The sequence below is a fragment of the Chelmon rostratus genome, chromosome 12 (assembly GCF_017976325.1).
Source record: "Chelmon rostratus isolate fCheRos1 chromosome 12, fCheRos1.pri, whole genome shotgun sequence".
In the NCBI taxonomy this organism is placed as follows: domain Eukaryota; kingdom Metazoa; phylum Chordata; class Actinopteri; order Chaetodontiformes; family Chaetodontidae; genus Chelmon; species Chelmon rostratus.
The window spans coordinates 1,185,430-1,207,299 of record NC_055669.1 but is presented as its reverse complement, the minus strand read 5'-3'; the positions used below and the strand labels follow the sequence as shown (position 1 = coordinate 1,207,299).

General features: G+C 39.8%; 1 protein-coding gene across 1 annotated transcript in view; it reads left to right on the top strand.

Annotated features, from left to right (window-relative positions):
- LOC121614793 (potassium voltage-gated channel subfamily H member 2-like) overlaps positions 1–21,870 on the top strand; it is a 46,312-nt gene that overhangs the window by 6,701 nt on the left and 17,741 nt on the right. The window contains exons 2-6 of the mRNA XM_041948868.1: positions 264–494; positions 13,555–13,719; positions 15,480–15,669; positions 15,882–15,942; positions 21,331–21,453. Coding sequence (XP_041804802.1) covers positions 264–494; positions 13,555–13,719; positions 15,480–15,669; positions 15,882–15,942; positions 21,331–21,453 — 770 coding nt within the window. The remainder of the gene's footprint in view (positions 1–263; positions 495–13,554; positions 13,720–15,479; positions 15,670–15,881; positions 15,943–21,330; positions 21,454–21,870) is intronic.

Genomic DNA, 21,870 nt, shown 5'->3' with positions numbered 1-21,870 from the left:
GTGTGTATGTGAGTATTGCAGTTTCATATTCTGAGACCGTTTGGGGTGTCATTTTTTAAGGGCCAATAATTTCATTCTGAAGTATGAGTGTGTGGGTGGATGTATATATGTATGTATGTGTATGCTGTGAGTTTCAGCTTAGGGATCTATGTTTATTTAGCATTTGGGGAATTTATTCGAGTACTTTGGGAACATGTAACATGAATTGCAATTTTGTTTATCTTCTTAACCCCTCCTTTCTTCTGTTTCCTTCTCCTCCAAAGATCGAAAGTTCATCATTGCCAACGCTCAGGTGGAGAACTGCGCCATCATCTTCTGTAACGATGCCTTCTGTGAGATGTGTGGTTACACCCGAGCAGAGGTGATGCAGAAGCCTTGTACCTGCAGCTTCCTGTATGGACCCCACACCAAGAGGCCAGCAGTGGCCCAGATGGCTAAAGCTCTGCTGGGAGCAGAGGAGAGGAAGGTGGAGATTTCCCTCTACACTAAAGACGGTATGATCCTGTCAACTCTGCTTTTCATAGACTCAGTCAGTTATCTCAGGTATGGTAAGATTTGACTTGTTATCTTCATTTGTGAGGTCTGGCAAAGTCTTAAGTAGAATTATGAACAGCAGAAAGCCAGCCAAGGACTGATAATGTTAAGTGGAATTGTTTATTTCTTATGTGAAGGTGTTCCTCAGCTGGACTTTTAAGAATTTTCCTTATAGGACTACTCCTATGATATTGTCAGACCCACCAGTTTTAAAAAATTGCAATCAAACCTTATGCAGCAGAACATAAAATATATTTTTTATTCTGTGTATTCTAGAGAATCTAGGACTTAGAACTAGAACTCTAGAATCTAGTCCCTCTGAAGACCTGCATAGATCAGAGAAATCTCATGTGTGAAAAACTGATGACTGTTTTCACTTTTAATTTTTGCATCAATAATACCACATCATTGTTGGTCATTGTTGGTCTGTCTGTCCGATGCTTTCTTATGTAACTCCATGTTCGTGTGTCAAAGCACAATGAACATAAGCTATTTGTGGCTGCAGATTTTCAAAAATGGTGGCTGTAATAAAATGCTTGGAGTACTCAAGCAATAAGAAATGCTCAGTTCTGCAAGCCCCACCCCCAAAGTACTGTACTTTTGGAAAGTACTATCCCCCAAGCAGGGGCGGGCAAAATAAACTTATCTCAGACCCTGGTCTTTCAAAGGCTCCTGGTCTGTGGGGAAAGTTCCTGCGGGGAACTCGTGACTAGTGCAGCCTGACTGCCAATAGTTTACTGTTAGTTTTGGGTGTGTTTTTCTGGCAGTGGCTGTTGTATCATATATCATTGGGCTTCAGCTGTGACAGGGACATCACTTAAGGACATTAATCAGACGCTTCACTTCACACAGCTCCCTCTGGAGACACTGAAGACTTTCTATAACTTTTTTCACAGAAACAGCATTACTCCCCAAGACCTATAAACAGACTTAACGTGCAAAAGTAGTGGAGTTCCTCTTTGATGTGCAGTTCAGTGATATCTTAGCTAAAAAGAGCAAGCGGAAATGTGTCACATCACTTTTCTATTATGAAGCATCAAAATCATTTGTCAGTGTAAACATCTACACAAAGCTCGGACAACTTTTATCATCTCCAGGAAAGTATGTTAATGGCCACCATACTACATTCTGCACTTCATCATCCATCGATGAACACCATAAACATTCTGACGATCATACGACTGATTCACTGCTGTGGTTCAGATTTATTTAGGTTATGGCACATACACTACTCGATTATGGTTACAGAAAGACTGCGGTCATCGATAAAAGAAAACAGCGTTGACTGTTGGTTTTGCTGTGCTGTAGCAACATAACACCACTTCCACCTTTGCTTTGCACAAATATGATCAGTTTCCTTATGTGGACAGTTTCTTTCTGTGCATTGTCAAAGCTAAATGAAACTAGACTAGTCTAGACTGCTTCCAATGAAAATGCATGTTGTGATTGAGATTGTGGGGTATCATTTTCAATCTATTAAAATCAGTATATGAAAATCTGTGGTGGACCCACAGTCTAATATGACCTTTACGGCAACACTGGTGATGAAATTCACAGTATACTGAGGATCAGTTAAGGGGAACAGAGCGTGAGATTACTGTTCCCACATTGTGACTGGGCACCACAGGGATCAGTGACGTCCAAGAGTGTGTGACTCTGATTTACATAGTTGGTCCCTTTACACAGTTCGTCCCTTGTTGATGCATGTAAGATTTTTATATGGAACATATATATGTGTATATATGTGCCCATAGTAATCCTGCTGCACACTTCTACCTTTGACTTACTTTGACAAGCTTTATAATAAGCAAAAGTATGAATAAATATTAAAAGAAATGATGGGTGATGATTTTTGCATAAAGGGTCATTTCATTAGGAATAATAATAATAATAATAATAATAATAATAATAATAATTGTATGGTAGGGATTTAAACACATATGAATTAATTGTTCAAACATGAACAGATAAGGCACTCTAGCATCTAATTTTTTAGACCTAAGAATTTAGGAATTAAATGCAAAAGGTGCTTCATAACCTTTTCTGCTGTATCAGTGCAGTTGACTGTTGTCTGTATGTCTATGCAAACAGGAACCAGTAGTAGCCAAAGCAGCATGACTTGCCATGATGTGGACGTGCTAAATGGTAAAGAAAGAGGGCTAAGACAAATCAAAGAGTTGTAAATGATAACTTCGATATTCAGATATTCAGTGAGGTAAATTCCAAATAACTACATCACCATCATAACTGTATCAGTTTTTACTAGATTTGTTGTGCATTGAATAATTGAACTGATTTTTGTTGCTCAGGTAATATTTTTACCTCATGATCAGATATCGAAACCTGACCAACTTCCTATTTTTCTAAATGGCATTTCAAACTAGCTTTGTTTTCTGGTGCTCTCAATCTGGACCCCATCTGGATCTGAACCTGACCTTTTTTGTTTTTGTTTTTTTAAATGATTTCCTGCTTTCTTTCATCGACACTCCAGATCAACTTTTATTGTCACCCAGGGCCTCCTCTTTTTGTAGACATGTTTTGTTTTCAGGAGCTAAACCCAGACATATATAAATAGTATAATTAGGAGCAGAAAACACATTTAACACAGAAAATGAGACAATTTCCAACAATTACAAGCATTGGCAACATCCTCTTCTGATGTAAATCTGAATACAGCTTAAATAGATATTTTGTGAAAGAAAGATATACAAATACAGATTATACATAGCATCTTAGCTACTACTACTACTTATGATACACCCCTATTGTGTTGTTCACTTCAAGTCAAGGTACAAAACTAACACCAGCAGCATCAAAAAAGTTAAAATGGAAACCAAAGTTCAATACTAAGTAGTCACAAGTAATATCTGTGACTGTGTCGTGTTTGAAGTCCAGCTGTACGATTGTGTTCAACTTGGCATGAAAGGAGACAGTAATGACTTTGAGTTTGATGGAATAAAGACTAAATTATTTGCTGATAATACAAACGTGATTGGTTATTGATTATTTTCAGTTTGGGCAGTAAATTAAGGACAGTAAACTGAGGCAAAGGGTGCATTTGCAGATAGAGTTCTGCAGCACTGTACAGCTTTTGCTGTTTAACTTTCTCTGGTGCAGCAGAATATTGTGGAGTCCCTATTAAAATTTAATCTGTCATTTTAGCAGTCCTGACATTCACCTTTGTTATAGTGCTTTTTTTTATTATGTCTAAATCAACAATTCCCAGATTTATTGCTTTTGCCTGAAGACAAGGAGGCCAGAGGGTAAATGGCTTTAACAGACCGAGGATATGGCAGTGCAGAATGAGCACTGATTCAGAAGTGATGGAGGTAGCTGACACAGCACTTCTAGTTTTACTGTAAATCAGGATTTTTGCTGACTATCATTAGGTCAGCAAGAATCATTCTTCAGTCCCTCAGACTCTGCTGTATTTTTTATAATGTTTGCTATTACAAGGATGAGAATAGAATGAAGGTGATTATTAGCATTGCAAAATTGTGGTTATAGGTGAGCATTGTGGATTTTGCTGATTAATAAAATCTTCATGTGTTCATATCATCTGGTAGAGGAAAATTAAAACAATGAAAGACAAACATTAAAAAAAGGTCAAAATTAGCTTTTGAAATCTGAAGAATGGGAAACAGTTTATACTCGAACAGTAAGAACAAATGAATGTTGTTAAGTTTCACTGTGGATTTCAACATTAAAATGCTTTAAAATAAATTAATTTCACACTTGAAAGATCAAATTTCATAGAAAATACTTGTGAACTTGTGTAATGAATATCTGCACATTAACCTCAGGCTTTCAGGTCCCCATGGAGCCCTGGACAGGTAGCCTGTCTGAAGCCTGCTGCACATATGTGCATTACTCCATTAAGGTTCCCACTGATTAATTCTATTATATTCTGCTTCCTTTTGCACTCAGTTCAGGTCTGTGTCAACATTTTTTGCTAGACAGTGACAGCCAGTAAAGGTAACAGCTACATGGCAATAATGGTACACTTACAAACACTTGAAAATTTGACCTGATGGCACGAGGGATCTGTGCTATCTGTCTCTGCTAAGGTTAAAGGCAATCCATCCAACAGTTGCTGACATATTTCACTGCAGCTCAGCCAGGGAATTCCATTGAATTGAAGGTGCAATGGTAATTGTTGGTGTTGCTTTCTTGGTGGCGTTAGAGCCCTGTCTATCCCCACCCTTACTCATCTTATGACAACTGTAGCCATGGTAACAGTACACAACAAAGATGGTAACAAATGTAGTCTCTGAACTTAGATGACATTAAAAGCAAAAAAAGGCACAATTGAAACAAAAAATAAACTAACTGGTTACTAAAAAATCAACCGCCACAATAATCACTGGTTTCATTACGTTACAGAGTTTAGGAGTTTGTTCAGACTGAATTCAAAGTGAATTATAGTGGCAGATATCAGATACAGTCATTGCCCTTGACTCTTTAAGTTGAGTCAGTGGACCATATTAGAGATTTTGGTCCATGTACATTTAGCTACTATTTGGCGAATTGTATATCACAGTGTGGTAGGATCTTCTCAGAGGCTTACATCCCATCACATAAGAGCAGGAAATGCTGTTTTGTCTGATGAGGCTAATGGGATCTGCTTTTCATTCTGCTACACACATACAGACAAAATCCTCCTGGGTCTTCATGTTAACAGTTCATTATTGTGTCTCCTTGGTTTTTACTTGATAATTTGGACTTTCACCTTCCTGTGCTCACATACACTCATACAGACACACACACACAAACACACACACAGGAACGGGTTTAGACTTTGTTAATGGAGTGGTAAAAGTCTTCTTTTCCGTTATGATGTACAGACTCACACAATGAAAAGACACTAAATTACATACAACAGAGAGTGAATTATAGGGAGATTAAAGCTAAAGCTAACCTTCACAGCTTCCTCCCCCTAATTAGGCTGCTGAGGTCACCATGGACGGATGAGGGGATCTGTTTGTCCTCACAAACTGGCTAAAGATGAGCAGCTAAGACTGGATACTGCTGCATGCTTAAAGCATCATATTCTAAACCTGTGTACTAATCTTGTGCTGCAGCTGCTCTCTGAGCTTTCCCAGCTAAGACGCTCTAAACCAAAAGAGGCTTTTTCTTATTTTCTTCTTCTTCTTCTGTGTGAAGTGTTTTTGTTGCATGAGTGCTTTTTATATGTTAGGTTAACTATTGTGCAGAGCTACATGTTGGTTACCTGCACTGTTTGAACAGTTAAAAAGAAATGTGTGTTTCCACTTCCCACTCACTTTGCTGCAGTGCTGTACAGATATACTTCAGGACAGTGTGACGTCACTGTTGGGCACATATTTGAACACACGTTTGGCTGTGAGGTGAACAAACTGACATGTAGTTATGTGCACATCCCATCCCATACTTAGGCCCGTTGCAGTACCACAGATTCAGTGAAAGAAAAAAGTAGTGTCCACACACTGGATCACAACTCCAGCAAGAAGTTTCATGTTATAGCATCCTGTTTTGTAGTATTGGTGATGCTTTACTTCATGTTCTCATGTTGTCTTCCTTTTGCAAACTATGCATATCTGCATGTTTGATGTAAGTAGGAAAGTAGGGTTAAGGAAGTCCTTGGGTACAGATAGTTTGTGACTTTGACTCTGGAGGCATGGGTCACAAGTCAACACTAGAGCAAAAATAAAAGGCCAAGGCGTGAACCACCCTACCAGGCCCGTACATCCAAAACAACGCACATTTTTTCTTAAAAGAACCTTTTCTATAGACAGACAGTGCAGACAGTACATTGCAGCCTGTGCTAACAATAAGTAATTCACTGCCTTTCAGAAAAGAGCACACAAAACAATAAAGGCCAGACACTACAGCAGGTGCAATCTGCATTAATGTTTCTGCTGTCAATGCAGCATGCTTTGTACTTCCAACCATTCACCCTTAGTGCCTCCATACAACTTGTTGTTTAATAAAAATGTACCTCTTGCTGTACTGGAAGAAAGTGTCACCAGTGAACATAATCCCAGCAGCAATTTATTAGCAGAATCTCTCTAAAAGACACTGATTGTGTGAGAAGGTGCTGCTTTAGAAAATCAGATGCATGACAGATTTACCCTCCACTTGGTAAACAGTGTTGTTCTGATCTTTTGGATTGCATATTGTACAGATAATCATCATCATCGTCATCATCATCATCATCATAAACTTTGTTTATATAGCACGATTCATGCTTAAAATGCAATACAAAGGGCTTGATATAAAACAAATAATAATGTGTGATAAAACAATAAAAACAAGGAAAATAAAAGTAGAATTAAAACAACCGGATAAGACAAGATACAACAGCCATCAGGTAAAGAAAAGACATTTCAGGAGACAGCTGTGTTAAAAAGATTTGTCTTAAGATTTCATTTAAGGTGCCAATACATTTTGAACCATTTTTAGAAGACCTTCAGCAGGCTGTTTGGGCCGTAATTAACCGGATACAGTGTCCGGTTTGGGACATTTCTTGAAATGACTCCTCTGAGGAGGACGGTCTCCAAAGTCACATGCTTTATTGATTCACCCACCCCAACCTCCTTCTTTGGAGGTTTTGTGGCTCTATAACAACATTGTCCTTCGCTCTCCTTTGCTCCTGACACACAAAACTTCTAATCTAGCAGCCACTGAGGGTTTTCATCAGGAGAACATACACATACTGTAGGTGTTTTTAGGCATTTGAACACATGCAGTTGATTTTCCAGTAAGACAGCCTGTCTTTGCAGCCAAAGAACATATAGAGAAAGTAGCTGTAGTTGGAGCATTGAGAATGTATGTATGTGAATGAAAAGGTAATTGTAGAGTATGCTCTTTTTTTTTCAAAACTGAGTTTTTTGTTGGAGCAGCTTATAACAGCTCAGCCACAAAGTGTTTGAAACAGTTTTGCTGCTGAAAGGGAAATATAGCATTTTCATATATTCTAAAGCATATATAATCAAAAAGTAACACACACCAAGTTTTGTCGTGAGGTGCTGATAACTGGATGATGTTTGACTTTCAACAATCATGGCTGTTGATCTTGAAGGCCTGAGGGCGGAAACGTCATCCTAATAAAAATGAAATGCATATGGAGCCACAGCATGCTCCACTTTTTCCCTACACTCTAAAATAATACTTCTACAGGATCTCCTGGATCGCTCTTCTTAGCATAAACTGTACGTTGACCCAGATTTATCGATGTCCACTTCAATTACATTAATTCAGTTATTGTTAAAGAAACCTGTTTCAGCATAGTGAAGTGTGTGTGTGTGTGTGTGTGTGTGTGTGCGTGTGTGTGTGCGTGTGTGTGTTGAGGTCATTGTGAAGGACAGTGCCAGTCTTTGGGGACAATGTGAGAAATAGGATCATAGTTTTCATTAGAGCATAAATACCATATCAGACAAAAGAAATGATAAACTAATGGATTAGAGATTAATGGAGAGAGCCAAAAGATTATCCAGCTTTCACACACGCAAACACGTACACACAAACACCTACACGCACACGCACGCACACACACAGACACACACACACACACTCTGCTTCTCTCACACCATGCTCTTCCTTCCCTCCATTCTGTCTTTTTTCATATTTATTTAGATATGAAGAAAAAAAGAAACATCACAGCAAAACTTACAACATAGCAACTCCTCGGTTTGTTTTTCAGTCAGTCTCATTCATTGTGACATATAAAAAAGAAAAGTCATGATCTTCACATTTCAGAGTACATACCATGTCAGCTTCCAGGGTGTACATCTAAAAAATATCATTCAGTCTTTGTTGTGCATATTACCAGAAAAATTGTTTCCAGCGTCTTTTAAATGATATGTTCTTGAGAAATCTTTGAATGGTGATGAATTGTCTTGTTTTGTATTTGCATGTTAAAATAATGATGCACTACTTTTTGCAGCCGGTCAGATATCCACATATGAATGACTGAATTTATATTTCAAGATATTCCAAGTGATCCCACAAAGCCCATCATTAAAAAACACATTATTTATGTACAGTATACATGTATTATTTATAAGTAATGTAGCCCTCTCGTGGCCACAGTAATTATTACTTGTCTGTCAGGAGCAAAGGACACACAGTGGAGGAGGGATGGATCAACAAAATGTGGGACTTTAAAATGGGACACCAGTGTTTCCTGTTTGCTACTAATAGTCAGTCATTTAAGCATGCCATGATGATTCTCTTACCATAATCAAGAGGTAACTATGGTTTTGCAGCCCCTCAACATATCCAAAACCTTTACCGTTATGCTAGAGTGGCATCAGAATCAGCATAATTGGCTATGTATGTGTACAAATACAAGAAACTGACTCCAGTTTTTCATTACTCTCAATGCACTTACACAGAAAGAAACATACTGGTAAGAACAAGGGCATACAATTAGGTGTATTGATATCAATATATGTAAAAAGTACACATTTTTATATTTTGTATATTAAACAACAGCATACAGTGTCAATACAGTTTCTGTAAAATGTAAATGAGTACAATAGTGCTATGGTATGGAGTGCAAAGAGTGCAGGTTTCTTTATATACATGAAGTTTAAATTCTTATTGCATATGCACAACAGCTACAGTGGAGCCGTCATTGGCCAGATGCTGTGATAGCATTTGCTGAACGGCAGCAAGCAGAACAGTTAGTGTCTGAGATGGTTGGGCTCTTTGATGACCCTGTTTGTCTTCTCCCTGCAGCACTGGGTGTTGAGGTTCTCCATTGCAGCACCATCCTGGTGATGTGCTGAGCAGTTTTCACAACCATCCTTAATGACTAATGGTTGAGGGCGATGCAACTGAAGATGGAGCCAGTGAAGATACTCAGTGGTGCAAATGTAGAAGTCACAAGGGAGTGCAGGAAAGGAATGAGCATGTGGCCCTGTAGGGTGCCGGTGTTGAGAGTCAGGGTGGAGGATATCGGTTTGTTATATAGGTTAACAAACATTTTCACACATTTACTGTTTAAGTCCTGGTTAAGTAGCAACAATAGTTAATAAGACAAGAGACACAGCAGCAGCAGAAGTTGATATCAGGTACCAGAAATTAACAAAAAACGATTTTCCTATGTCCCTATTCAAGGAATGTATCCTACACCCTACACAATAAATCAGAAGCAAAAATAAATTAGAAGCCAAGAACATATGTAGCAGTATATTGTGCCCCTGACACCTGGTACTGGAATTTAGGACCTGTCTAACTTGGAAATGAGTAATAACTTGTGCGGTCAGATGCCTGGTGTCCTGATAGGGATTAGTTTTATGAGTTTAGAAGCCTGATGGCTTGATGGTAGAAGCTGTCCTTGAGTCTGGAGGTACATGCAGCCATGCTCCTTTATCGTCTTCCAGACAGTAAGAAGAAGAACAGTCTGCGTGCTGGATGGCTGTGGTCCTTCATGGTGCTGTGTGCCTGCTGCAGGCGTATCCAGTTGAAGATGTCTTGAATGGCAATTGCCAGTGATGCGCTGTGCTACTTTCACCACTCTCTGCAGTGATTTGCGACTGTGGGTAGAACAGTTTTCATACCAAACCGTGATGTAGCCCATCAGCAAGCCCTTGATTGTACATCTGTAGAAGTTTGTGAGGATACTGGCTTCATGCCATATTCAGCGTGGCAGCCTCCCCACCCACTTGTGGTCCCATGGCAGTTGCTTTGTTGTCCACATCAAACCGGGCATAAAAGGTGTTGAGGTGAGGTGTTCAATGCTGAATGATATTTAGTCAGTGAACAACAATCTCACATACGTGTTCCTCTGGTCCAGATTGGAGAGGGTAGTGTGGAGGGTTAGGCTGATCATTGTCCGTTGGTCTTTTTGATCTTTATGCAAATTGTGGTGGGTCCAATCAGTCAGACAGGGGGAGGTGATGAAAGTTTTAAGGCAAAAACACTATTTTGAAAATATATACTCATGTGCACAGAAACAACTGTACTAGATCAAAACCCAAATAGAATTAAAATAAGATCAAACTCTCAGAGTGCAAATTATTGCAAGTACAAGTCATTGTACAGCGTTATTGAAGTGGGTAGGAATTGCAGAATGATATAACTAGTGGGGTCCTGGAAATCTTCACTTCATTTGGGAGAGGTGTAGACATTATCTCAGCTCTGCTGGTTTTCTGATTATAGTTTGTGATGGTTCTTAGTCCAGGTCACATGTTTTGTTCAGACTTGTGTTGTCTCTCAGTACTGCTGATAGCTCTCTGCAGGGTATACCTGGATTTCCTGTACATGCTTCAAGTTTTGCACAGACTTCCCTTTTAACCATAGGGCTTCTGATTTGTCATCCTTGAAATAGCTGATGGAGCCAATGGCCATGTCCTTCTATGTGTCAGTGTTGTTGTCCTGAAACACACACTTCTCCATTGTGCTAAAGCAGTGAACTGCACTATAAAGCTGGCTTACTTTTAACCTGGATGGGTCACTATGGTAACCTATCCTGCACTGCTAATGTACACCAGAGTAGGTTTGAATCCAGAGGATCGGCTCAAAACTGTCAACAGCTGACCCAACTCAGCTCAGTGGAAACATCACTATCAGTCCTATTTTTGTTATAGTTCTGTAGAATCACTTTGCTGTTCCAGGATTTTCATTTCCACTCTGGTTTTAAAACAGTTTCTAACAATGGGGGGATAGTTTACCACTAAATAGATCATTTATGATGATTAAAGCTGCTTTTAAATTCTAAAGTTTCTTTCATATCAGACAGGATTCCTGACAATGGACATACCATTTACATTCTTATTTCATTACTGTAATAATAATTGAATGAGTGAATGAAAAAGTAAAATGATTATTTTTCTGCATCATATATTCATACAGTTAGCTTGAAAAAGAGAAAATACTCACTCTGTACTACTGAATGTGTTGAAGAACATAGCTAACCCAGAGTTAGTACATCCAGTTTATAACCAGCGTCTTTATTCAGGATCATCAATGTCAGGCTCAGTAAAGCCGAAATCCGTAAAAAGAGTCAGACTAAGTTGAACTTGATGATAAAGGCCACTGGTTCTAACTAAGATGGATCACTTAAACCAAGTAATTCCTAAATAGATTATTCTGTTTATTAACTTTGTCTCTATTGTGTTTGGATTGCTAGTCTGATCATCCACTGAGTGAGCCTCCTCATGTGTCTGCACTGGATCACCACTAACCTGTATACACTCATATGTCTCTTCAGATGTTCCCTCACCTTGCTGCCTGTGCCGCTAACACCAATATTTCTTCACTCCCCCACCTGCATTTAATCCAGACAGTGACATAAGAAAGCAGTATCATCATAATCAGCCATTAATCCAAGTGTGCCTGGATTAAATCAGTTTTATTTATTAGGTAAGTTTTGAAGTCATAAACTAGTCACTCCTGATTGAAGTTACTTAATTTTTCAAAAAAAATGTCTGTACAGCTCATGGCTTAGTCTCAATATCAGTTCATAGTTTGAGGATTATCAAATTGGAAACATGCCTGGCTATAAAGTGTGCGTGTGTGCGTGCGTGCGTGTGTGTAGGGTGTGTATTACTCATGCTGAAGGGACAGAAGTCTGTTTCCAGAGATTCCACACTCGCCTTCCTAATGGGGACAAAATGCAAGTCCTTGGGCTCAGGTTAGGGTAAGTAAGGGTTAGTGTTAGTAATGGTTATGGTTATTGTAAGTCTCCGGGAAATGAATGTAAGCCTGTGTAGTGATGGAAGCATGACTGTGTGTGTGTGTGTGTGTGTGTGCCATGTACTACTTGTGTTGTAATGTTGTGGGGACATAAATCTGTGTACACAGTAACATTGTGGGGACTCACCTTCCTTATGGGGACAATATGAATCATTAAATTGTAGGGTGAACACCTGGGTTAGAGTTAGGGTAAAATCAGGTTTAGGGTAAGGTTAGGGTCAGGCAGGTAATGGTTATGGTTATAATATAGATGTATGCCCGTGTAATGTCCCGAAGAGTAGTGGAAACATGACTTTGTGTGTGTGTGTGTGTGTGTGTGCTTACGTGCATGCGTGTGTGCGTGCATGTGTGTAACACTGTAGCAGATGGTCTTCCAGTCATGTCATTGTGATATCATTATAAAGGTAGAATAAGTTAGCATGTAGCTACCTTAATCCATCCTGGCAGTTTAGTCCCCCCCCCTTTCCTGTCCTTCACATTCTCCACATACACACAGACAAAGGCTCCGGCATTCCAACCTGTCTAATCCATCCATTAAATCCTGCATCAATAGAGGACAGAGAACAGTCTGTATGCAAACCTTTTCTGTAGAAACGTCATTGCCAGTCATTATGTTGTCAGTGGTTTGTATGTATTACATCCCATATGATTCAAATATGTTTCCTATATGTGAGTATTTTATGATTGAGTTACAAGAGTAATGTCAGGGTGTACTGAACACACCCATCACTTCTACAGTCCAGATTTTCTTTCCTATGAGACAAAAGTTGATATCTTTGATTTCAGCGTACATTGTGTTTCAGTACCTTCTTGATAGCTACTACAGCCAAACTTAGGATGGGACATGGTGGAGCTGGTAGAGCAGACAGAAGTCAAGAAAGCTGCGGCAACCATGGCTGACTATGACAGGATGAAACGTTGTTTTGTGCCCTGTATCTTTTATTTCTTTTATCATTTTATATGCACCTGGATGTGCAACAAAGTCTGCAAACTGAAACACGAACTAAACTAAACTACACACATTTTCTCACTTACCTCTTGTCATGCAGATAGTTTCAGTCACTGGGAACAGATTTTTCAAAAATGTGGAAGCATGCAAAGATAGACTTTTCAGACTTTTGCTCACCGAGATGTAAAATGCTTTAAAATGGCACAACTTCCAATGTGTATACAGTCATCACTGATCAGTACCTGTCTGGTGTTACCATCTAGAGGAAAGATTCAGAATTACATGAATCAAGTAGAGTCCTGTCTCAGACAGAAGCTAGTCACCTGTCATGTTGAACGGGAATGAGACTCTTCCCTCTGTTCTTCTCTTGTATGTCGATGTCACTGCAGGAGTGTGTTTCAACTGTGTAATAGACGTGGTTCCGGTGAAGAATGAAGACAGCCTGGTCATTATGTTCATTCTCAACTTTGAGCTTCCCACTGACCCCAGACCAACCAACAGCTCTCCAGCCAGAGAGCTCAACAGTGCGCTGCGCATCCCCTGGCTGACCCTGGGTATGTGTAATTAACTCATACATCCTGAGGTACAGACATCATAATGGTGTCATACACACACTAACAGCATTTTGTCTATGTTGTTGTAGATTTGGAGGGATTTTCTTTATTTTTTGATGCCAAATTTTATTACAAAAGCATCTCATGATCATCACATGACATGTAGAGAACATGACTACATTCTGATTGTTAGCTCAACCCTTGTTACATATATATTTTAATGAGTTTGAGTTGGAGCTAGCAGTTGGTTGTTATTGGGCAATCCACCAATTTTTGCTGTTGATTGATTAACAAATCATTTTTTCTAAATATGGAGAACTTTAAGGAAGTTTTAGTCGCAGATCAGCAGTCAAGAGATTAAAGTCTTGATTATGAGATAAAGATGTTTTTGTTCTCATAGATTTGCATGTTTAGGGTTTAAAAAAGAGACTATTTCCCTCTCTCCTTCTGATTTCCTGGTATCAGCTTTGAAAATCTGTGACATGGAAAGAGGAAGAAGGGTCCCTTGGATAGGGACATTTTGACATCTCTGATGTCACACCCTTTAATCCTTTTGCCACATTTTGCATCTAAATTTGCACGCCTTCAGAGACATAACCCAGTCAACAGTTTATTGTCAGCGTTTCTGGCATCCATCAAGTATAAACATCCAGAAATGTGTTTGAACTTCAAAAGATCATGCATATTGCTTCAGATCTGCCCCACAATTATGAAATGTTGACTTCAGATTTAACAGTAAAGTAATCCAAGTGATAGTTGTTTTGTATCAATGCTAAAAGCTACTGAAGTGCAATTTTTCATTGTGCAGGTTGACCCAAAATGTAAAGTAAAGACAAAAACTAGTGGGACTCAGGTGTAGACCACAGCTAACTCACCGTGGTGTAATAGTAACACTATACTTTCTGTTTACTTCGCTTAAAGCTTGATGGAAACACTGGTGGCAAAAACTCAAAACACATTCCTCCCAAATAGAAACATTAAATTTGAATTTTGTTTTACACTTTCAGTACATTTTTTACACCAATAATGTTGGTATTTACTTAAGTACTCTGAATACTATTTTAAACAATTTTCAAAATGACAATATATAACATGCCAAGTAAGACATGCAGTGACTTTGGGAGTGAAAACAAGGTCCAGATGTAGGAGCTTTGTAGTACTCAGCTCATATACATGCACTGGTAATCTGAAGTATGTCACTTTGATACCTACTGTAGAAACGCTGATATGATACATATGGAATGTGCAAATTTAAAATACCTAACATTAAATGCAATACGTAAAAACTAGATTTTAATTAAACACACCTCTATAAGACAGTAAATGTCAATCCAGGTCCTGCCCTCACCATTTCACTTGACATTTTTCTTTAGTGCTCAGTGCTTCTAAGGTTTTCCCAAAGGGCATTCTTCAGAACTGAAGAAGCCTTTTGGATGAGAGGCGAAACGTCTTCTAGGACTACAAACAAGTCCAGTTGCCCTTTGGAAAAACCTTAGAAGTACCATGACCTGGATGAATGAGAATCTCCATAGACTTAGTGGTCAGTGGTTAATTAAAAATATCAAATTATTATGTGTACTTTATTGCCTTAAAGTAGACATGCGGCCTTTGGGACCCCTGAGTGTCTAGGGCTCCAGAATAAATTACGCCATTATCACACCAAAATAAAGTAGAACTGTACTCCACCCTTTCTTTGTAAAGTAGAGAGTACCAGTGAACACACGAAGAGTGAGCCATCACGGTCTTCCTCTTGCTTCCAGCTCGGCGGCAGCGTCTGCGTCTCCTCCTCCGCTCCCTCAGCCCCACCATGGGTGTCCTGTCACAGGACACGGAGCTGAATGCTCCCTGCGCCGACCTCCCTCCCCTCGGACATGAGTCTGTGGCCCTGGACAAACTGCTGTCCCTCCCTGAGAGACAGCAGCTGGAGGAGGCAGGAGCTGGACTACTGCTGTGGGACAAAGAATGGGAGGAGGAGGAGGAAGAAGAACAAGTGAGAGGAGGGGGAAGAAGAGGAGAGAGGGACACCTTGGTGGCACCCAGGCAAAGGAGCGAGGGAGACAGAAAGAGAAGAGAGGGAGGTGATGCTTCTGGGCTGCTGGTAGATACCAGTGCAGGAGGAGGGGGGAGCAGAAGGACTGAGCTCCAAACAGGTGTGCCCCCAGCTCCGGCCTCCGCACCCCCAGCACTGGCCCTGCCACTGGCCTCCTCGCGTGCTCCACCAAGGTAAGTCAATATTTTTATTTCACATTTTTAATAAACACTGAGCACAGATTTTCTCTGACAGTCAGCATATTTCAGATTATGTTTGTGGGTCATAACATTTGTTGTTGGCGGCACTTTATACAATCATCAGCTTCATCAGTTCCATTCCCACACAAACAAACAAACAAAACAATTAATTCAGAAGAATGCAGTGAGAAATGCGAATTTAAATTTTACATTCAAAACTCTACCAGTTGGCTTGGCCACTGGAGCGCAAGTCAGTCTCCTTCAGCTCAGTTTTTGGTCTCTACCAACGTCTGAGGGATTTATCTCTTTTTAGCAGCTATTCACACCAGTATGTTCAACAGCTGGTTGCTAACTAACTGTCTGTCATTCTGTCAACACAAACTATGACAAAAAAAAAACGTTGGCTGATGACCTTTTTGTCATAACAAATTACTAAAACTGAATAAAATGTAACCTGTGAAAATGAGAACAATTCTGAAATTATTGCATTGAATAAAAAGTAAACAATAATGTGAAAAATGGACAAGTAGGAAAATCAACTAATTACTGCTGTTGTGAAGTTTTATTTACATAATGACCTGTATGCATCTGGAGAATACTCTGCCCATCCAAAAACAACACTAGCTCAGAAGTAGAAAAGTCAACTCTGTCATCAGTTGCAGACTGAGAACTCATCTGTTCATAAACAAAATAAACAAACCTCCTTCTCTTATTGTTTCTAAATGTAGCACTTGAAGCAGTTCAGCATAGTTGATGATGCTCATGTACTTCTTGCAATTCTTTGCATTTTTTAGGTTGTATCTTCAAGGATAACTTTCGTTTTTTACAACCTGGACTTTATTTGTAGCATTAAATACGATCATTTAGACACCCAGACAACTTTGGAGTCGTTTTGAAGAAATTAGCCCCAGAGGAGCGGCGCGTATATCCGTATAATGCAAGTAATCGGGGCACCCGTGCGTAGCCTCTATAAATGCATAATCTGCGGCGAAACTCGTTCATATTCCAATATTTTGTTATGATATGCTGGCGCTATTCCCCTCTGAGCCCGTGGTGGCATGTTATCAACATCCATTACTTCTGACGTGGATGACATTTTCAAGCGCCGTGCACTGCGCAGCCAGCCACAACATAGCTAACTCTGCGGCGGTCGGCTAGTTTAGCTGTAGTTTGCGACTGTTATTTTTCACAAAATGGATGAAAATTTTCCGACTCTGAGGTGGTGGACGATGATGTCGTTTTTTACAACCTGGACTTTATTTGTAGCATTAAATACGATCATTTAGACACCCAGACAACTTTGGTGGCATTTGGAGTCGTTTTGAAGAAATTAGCCCCAGAGGAGCGGCGCGTATGTCCGTATAATGCGAGTACTCGGGGCACTCGTGCGCAGCCTCTATAAACGCATAATCTGCGGCGAAACTCGTTCATATTCCAATATAATATGAACATTGTCCACAAGAACACCACCAGTTACCGTCTACTCGTGGACGCGCAGCCGTTTGTTGTTGTTTGGCCAGCTGTTCCTCTCTCTGCCTCCGCGTCCTCCTTTTAACGAGCTCCTCGTCCGTGTACTCTGCCTCAAAACGGTAAGGACGTCCATCGTAAACAAAGTCATCGTCCACCACCTCAGAGTCGGAAAATTTTCATCCATTTTGTGAAAAATAACAGTCGCAAACTACAGCTAAACTAGCCGACCGCCGCAGAGTTAGCTGTGTTGTGGCTGGCTGCGCAGTGCGCGGCGCTTGAAAATGTCATCCACGTCAGAAGTAGTTGTCTAGAGGCAATGGATGTTGATAACATGCCACCACGGGCTCAGAGGGGAATAGCGCCAGCATATCATAACAAAATATTGGAATATGAACGAGTTTCGCCGCAGATTATGCATTTATAGAGGCTACGCACGGGTGCCCCGATTACTCGCATTATACGGATATACGCGCCGCTCCTCTGGGGCTAATTTCTTTAAAACGACTCCAAAGTTGTCTGGGTGTCTAAATGATCGTATTTAATGCTACAAATAAAGTCCAGGTTGTAAAAAACGAAAGTTATCCTTTAAGTTGAATGCACTTATTGTAGGTCACTGTGCATCACTAAATAAATCTAATGGAATCAAATATAACGGTGATATAATATTATGCAGCGACTGTCAAACATCAAAAATTCAAACAGACTTTACAAAGAGCTTCACAATTACTGTAGTGTCACATTTCATGATAAAATTTAAACACGGAGAAATAATGGCTCAAAACTGGATAAGCTACAAGGACAAGGACTAAAGTTAATGCTCTTTGGCTGAATCAACTTTCACAAGATAGAAAGATAGATAGATAGTTACTTTATTAATCTCCGAAGAGAAATTTGCAAAAAAGAAAATTGCACAAGATCACATTCTGACAGACAGCGTTATGCAGGCAAGGTTATGAGCTTTGAGAAAACCCTCACAAACTATATATCAAAACGTGCGGCTCGATTGGGAATGGTGTGCTACGACTTTTATAGCTCTTTCGTCAATAATTTATACGCAAAAAACTGCGAAGAAATGAATGGGAAATTTCCTTAAATTTCAGCCTTTTTCAATTGTCCGCTGCTTCGCCATACTTTCTCCTAGAGACTTCATTCAAACTTTAAAACGTAGATAATTTTGTCGGGTCGAAATGAACCTTTTTTGCACATTTTTTGATAGCTCTTACGGTTTTCGAGCTATAACCATCTGAAGACCATAAAGTTTCTAAAAAAATGCTCAGAATTTCTCCCCCTAGAGTGGATGACATCATCACTTAGAGTGAAAGAGCCAGTGAGAAATTGCCTGAAATTTTTTTCTAAAATTGCCGTAAAATCCAAACGGTGAATAGGAGACACATAATTTTCGATCTTTTTGTAGACAAACCTTTCTTCTCACGTCAAAGTTCAATTTTAAAGGGTTAGCCTCCACCAGATTTAAATAAAGAGGGATCTTGCACCATCTGCCCTGCTCTGCTGCTCCATTTAAACCCATACAATCTCCTGTTTTCTGAGTCGCAGCCTGCCAGAGTGTGTCTTTTTAAATTGACCATTTAGTCATTTTTCTAAAGAATATCTGGATATAAAACACACATACATCTGGCCCAGACTTGTCCGCATCTCACAGTGTTATCGTTTTTTTGATAGCAGCTACCGTTTTGTCACAAGTTGTTCGGAAGAAACCGACAGCGAAAAAGTAGCTGTTCAAGGGAAGAATTGAACAGGTGCAACTGTCATTTACACACACATACCGGTATGTGTCGATAACCCACGCACACACATCTCCAGGACAACCAGCCTGAGAATGATTAAATCCGTTAAGATCAAAGTTGTCCTCTTAACGAGCTCAGTCAAAACAAGGGCATTGTTTGAAAACAATCTCCGTCCAACAAGCAGTTAAACTCAGCTTCAGAAAGCACTTTCCCAAAAAAGTTGAGACAGTAGTCACACACACACAAACAGGGCTAACCAACAGCTAAAAAGTGATTAAAAACAAGCACGTCAAAACTAAACAGGAACAGGTAAAAAGTGGGAGAGGTACAGAGGTAATTATCAGCAGGTGGGGCAGAAGTTACAGACGCACACACATACACATTCAGACACACATATACCAGACACATCTCCATGTAGGAACTGTTAACGCCGTAAGCTCTATTAGCGCCATTAGCATTAGCCCCGTTAGCTCTGCTAGCTCTGTTAGAAATGTTATCACCGTTAGCTCTGTTAGCACTGTTAGCTCTGTTAGCACCATTAGCTCTGCTGGCGTTAGCGCCGTTAGTTTTATTAGCACTGTTAGCTGTTAGCTCTGTTAGTGTTAGCTCTGTTAGCTCCGTTAGCACTAGCTCTGTTAGCGCCGTTAGCATTAGTGCCCTTAGCTCTGTTAGTAAAAGGAAACTTTGGATGATAATAGAGATGGTTCATTTCCATTAAATTCATTCATGTTTATTGATTCAGTTAATAAGCAGCCCCCTCGTGCCACTGTCAAAATTTCGGCGGTGCTGGAATTGTCTAGTTCCATTATATTGTTTTGATTTTACATGATTATTTAGTTTTAAAATTGTGTCACATTTTCATCCACTTGTTGAGTGTGTAAGGCTCTGCACATTTGGCCCAAATCCTGTGTTCATAAATACGTTTTTGTCATTTGATTTACTGAACCTTGCTATCTTTTTCCATATGGAAATGACATCCTCTGACTTTAACCATTTACACTTTCTTTTTCTTCCACACTTTAGATTTCTATTTCTTATTTCCAGACATGGATAGGACAAATAGTAGGGCTAGTCTTCAAATACAACAGTAAGTTAATGATAAGATAACTTGTATACTGATAACTTGCGATACAGTGCTGCTATTGTACTATTTTCTCTCTCTCTCTTTTTTATTGTTTACTGTAAATATTTCTCTTTTTTGGCTATAGATTTGGTTGCGTGGATGAGGGAAGCTATAAATGAATTAAACTGAAAGGGAGTCCAACAGTAACAGATCAGACCGACACTCCTGGTTCTACTTTGTGGGTTGGGTCTCCTTTTCACTTCACAAATGTACATTTTGTCTAGGAGAGAGGAGAGAGGAAGAGGCAGAGATAAAGATGACTGTCCTTTCCACACCAACCATCCCTCCAGCAGATTAGATGGCAGCTGTGGGAGTTTAAAACATTCTTCTTCAGTGGATGATATCAAGAGTGGACAGAGTTACTGGGAAAAGAGGCTGCAGCTGAGACATAGCTGTACTGGTGAGAATAACACTGCATTCATCCCCCCTCCTCAAGTCCCCTCCTGTATGCAGCACACTATGTTCATTATTACCCCAATAATCCCTGCACCAGACTGTGGCATCCAAACTCAACAAGGGACTGCTGAAATGTTTTTCTTCAGCAGAGGAGGAATAACACAATCTACTCAAAACCTACTTCATGTTAACTTCTACCAAAAATGAAACACCATGTGCAGTATGAAAGAAGCCACTAAACAAAATAAGTGCATAAAGAACAGATAATAAAATTATATGGTTGAGTTACATAGTAACATATATTTGTCATCACAGCTGTGTCCATTTTAGCTGTACTGTGATTCATTAAAGATGCAACACAAATTCTGACCTCTTCTCTGCTTCAGCTGGTATGGTAACCATTAGAAAGAGCAGCGTACCAGTGGGGACATCAGACACTGATTTGCGTTGCCGAACCAACAGCCAGGTAACAATGCAGACACATGCACAACCGTCAGTCCACACATGTAGAGACACACACATTTATCATTGCAGTTTTACAGAAGGTTCCAACATGTAAGGAAAGTAAATAAAAATAATAATTAGCTGTAGAGACAAAATGTTATCATTTGCTGAACTGCTGTGTGTGTGTGATTTTTGCACATGCAGCAGATGACCCAGAGCCTTCTGGACACAAAGACAGATGCCTTTGTGGCGTTACCTCCTGGTGAAATCAGACCTCCATGCAAACTGATAGACAGAACACACCATGTCACTGAGAAAGTCACCCAGGTTAGTGGAGATCACCTGGCGTTCCAATGTTTCTGTTCCAAACTAAATAGGCCATCTGTCCATCCTTCCATTTTAGGCTGTGTATCCAAATCTGGGTTCAATGGCAGCAGGATAAAGTGGAAATTTCCATGTCCACATCGTTGCAATGGTCTGTGTAACATAAATCATTATCATCTGTCCATGCCCATGAAGGTCCATGCAACCGTCTGCAAGCAGAGTAAATTTTATGAAAGTGTGATAATGACAAGGAGCACTGAAGCTGTTCTGGAGACTCAAGGTGAAACAGCACCTTGCAAACATGCTACAGTTTTGCTTTTACTTTCATTTGTCATCCAACACCCCATTTTTTTGTCTCATGGGGTGGCAGAATAGCCTCATGTAGCTGCAAATAATGATTTAAGAGTGTATTTAATGATT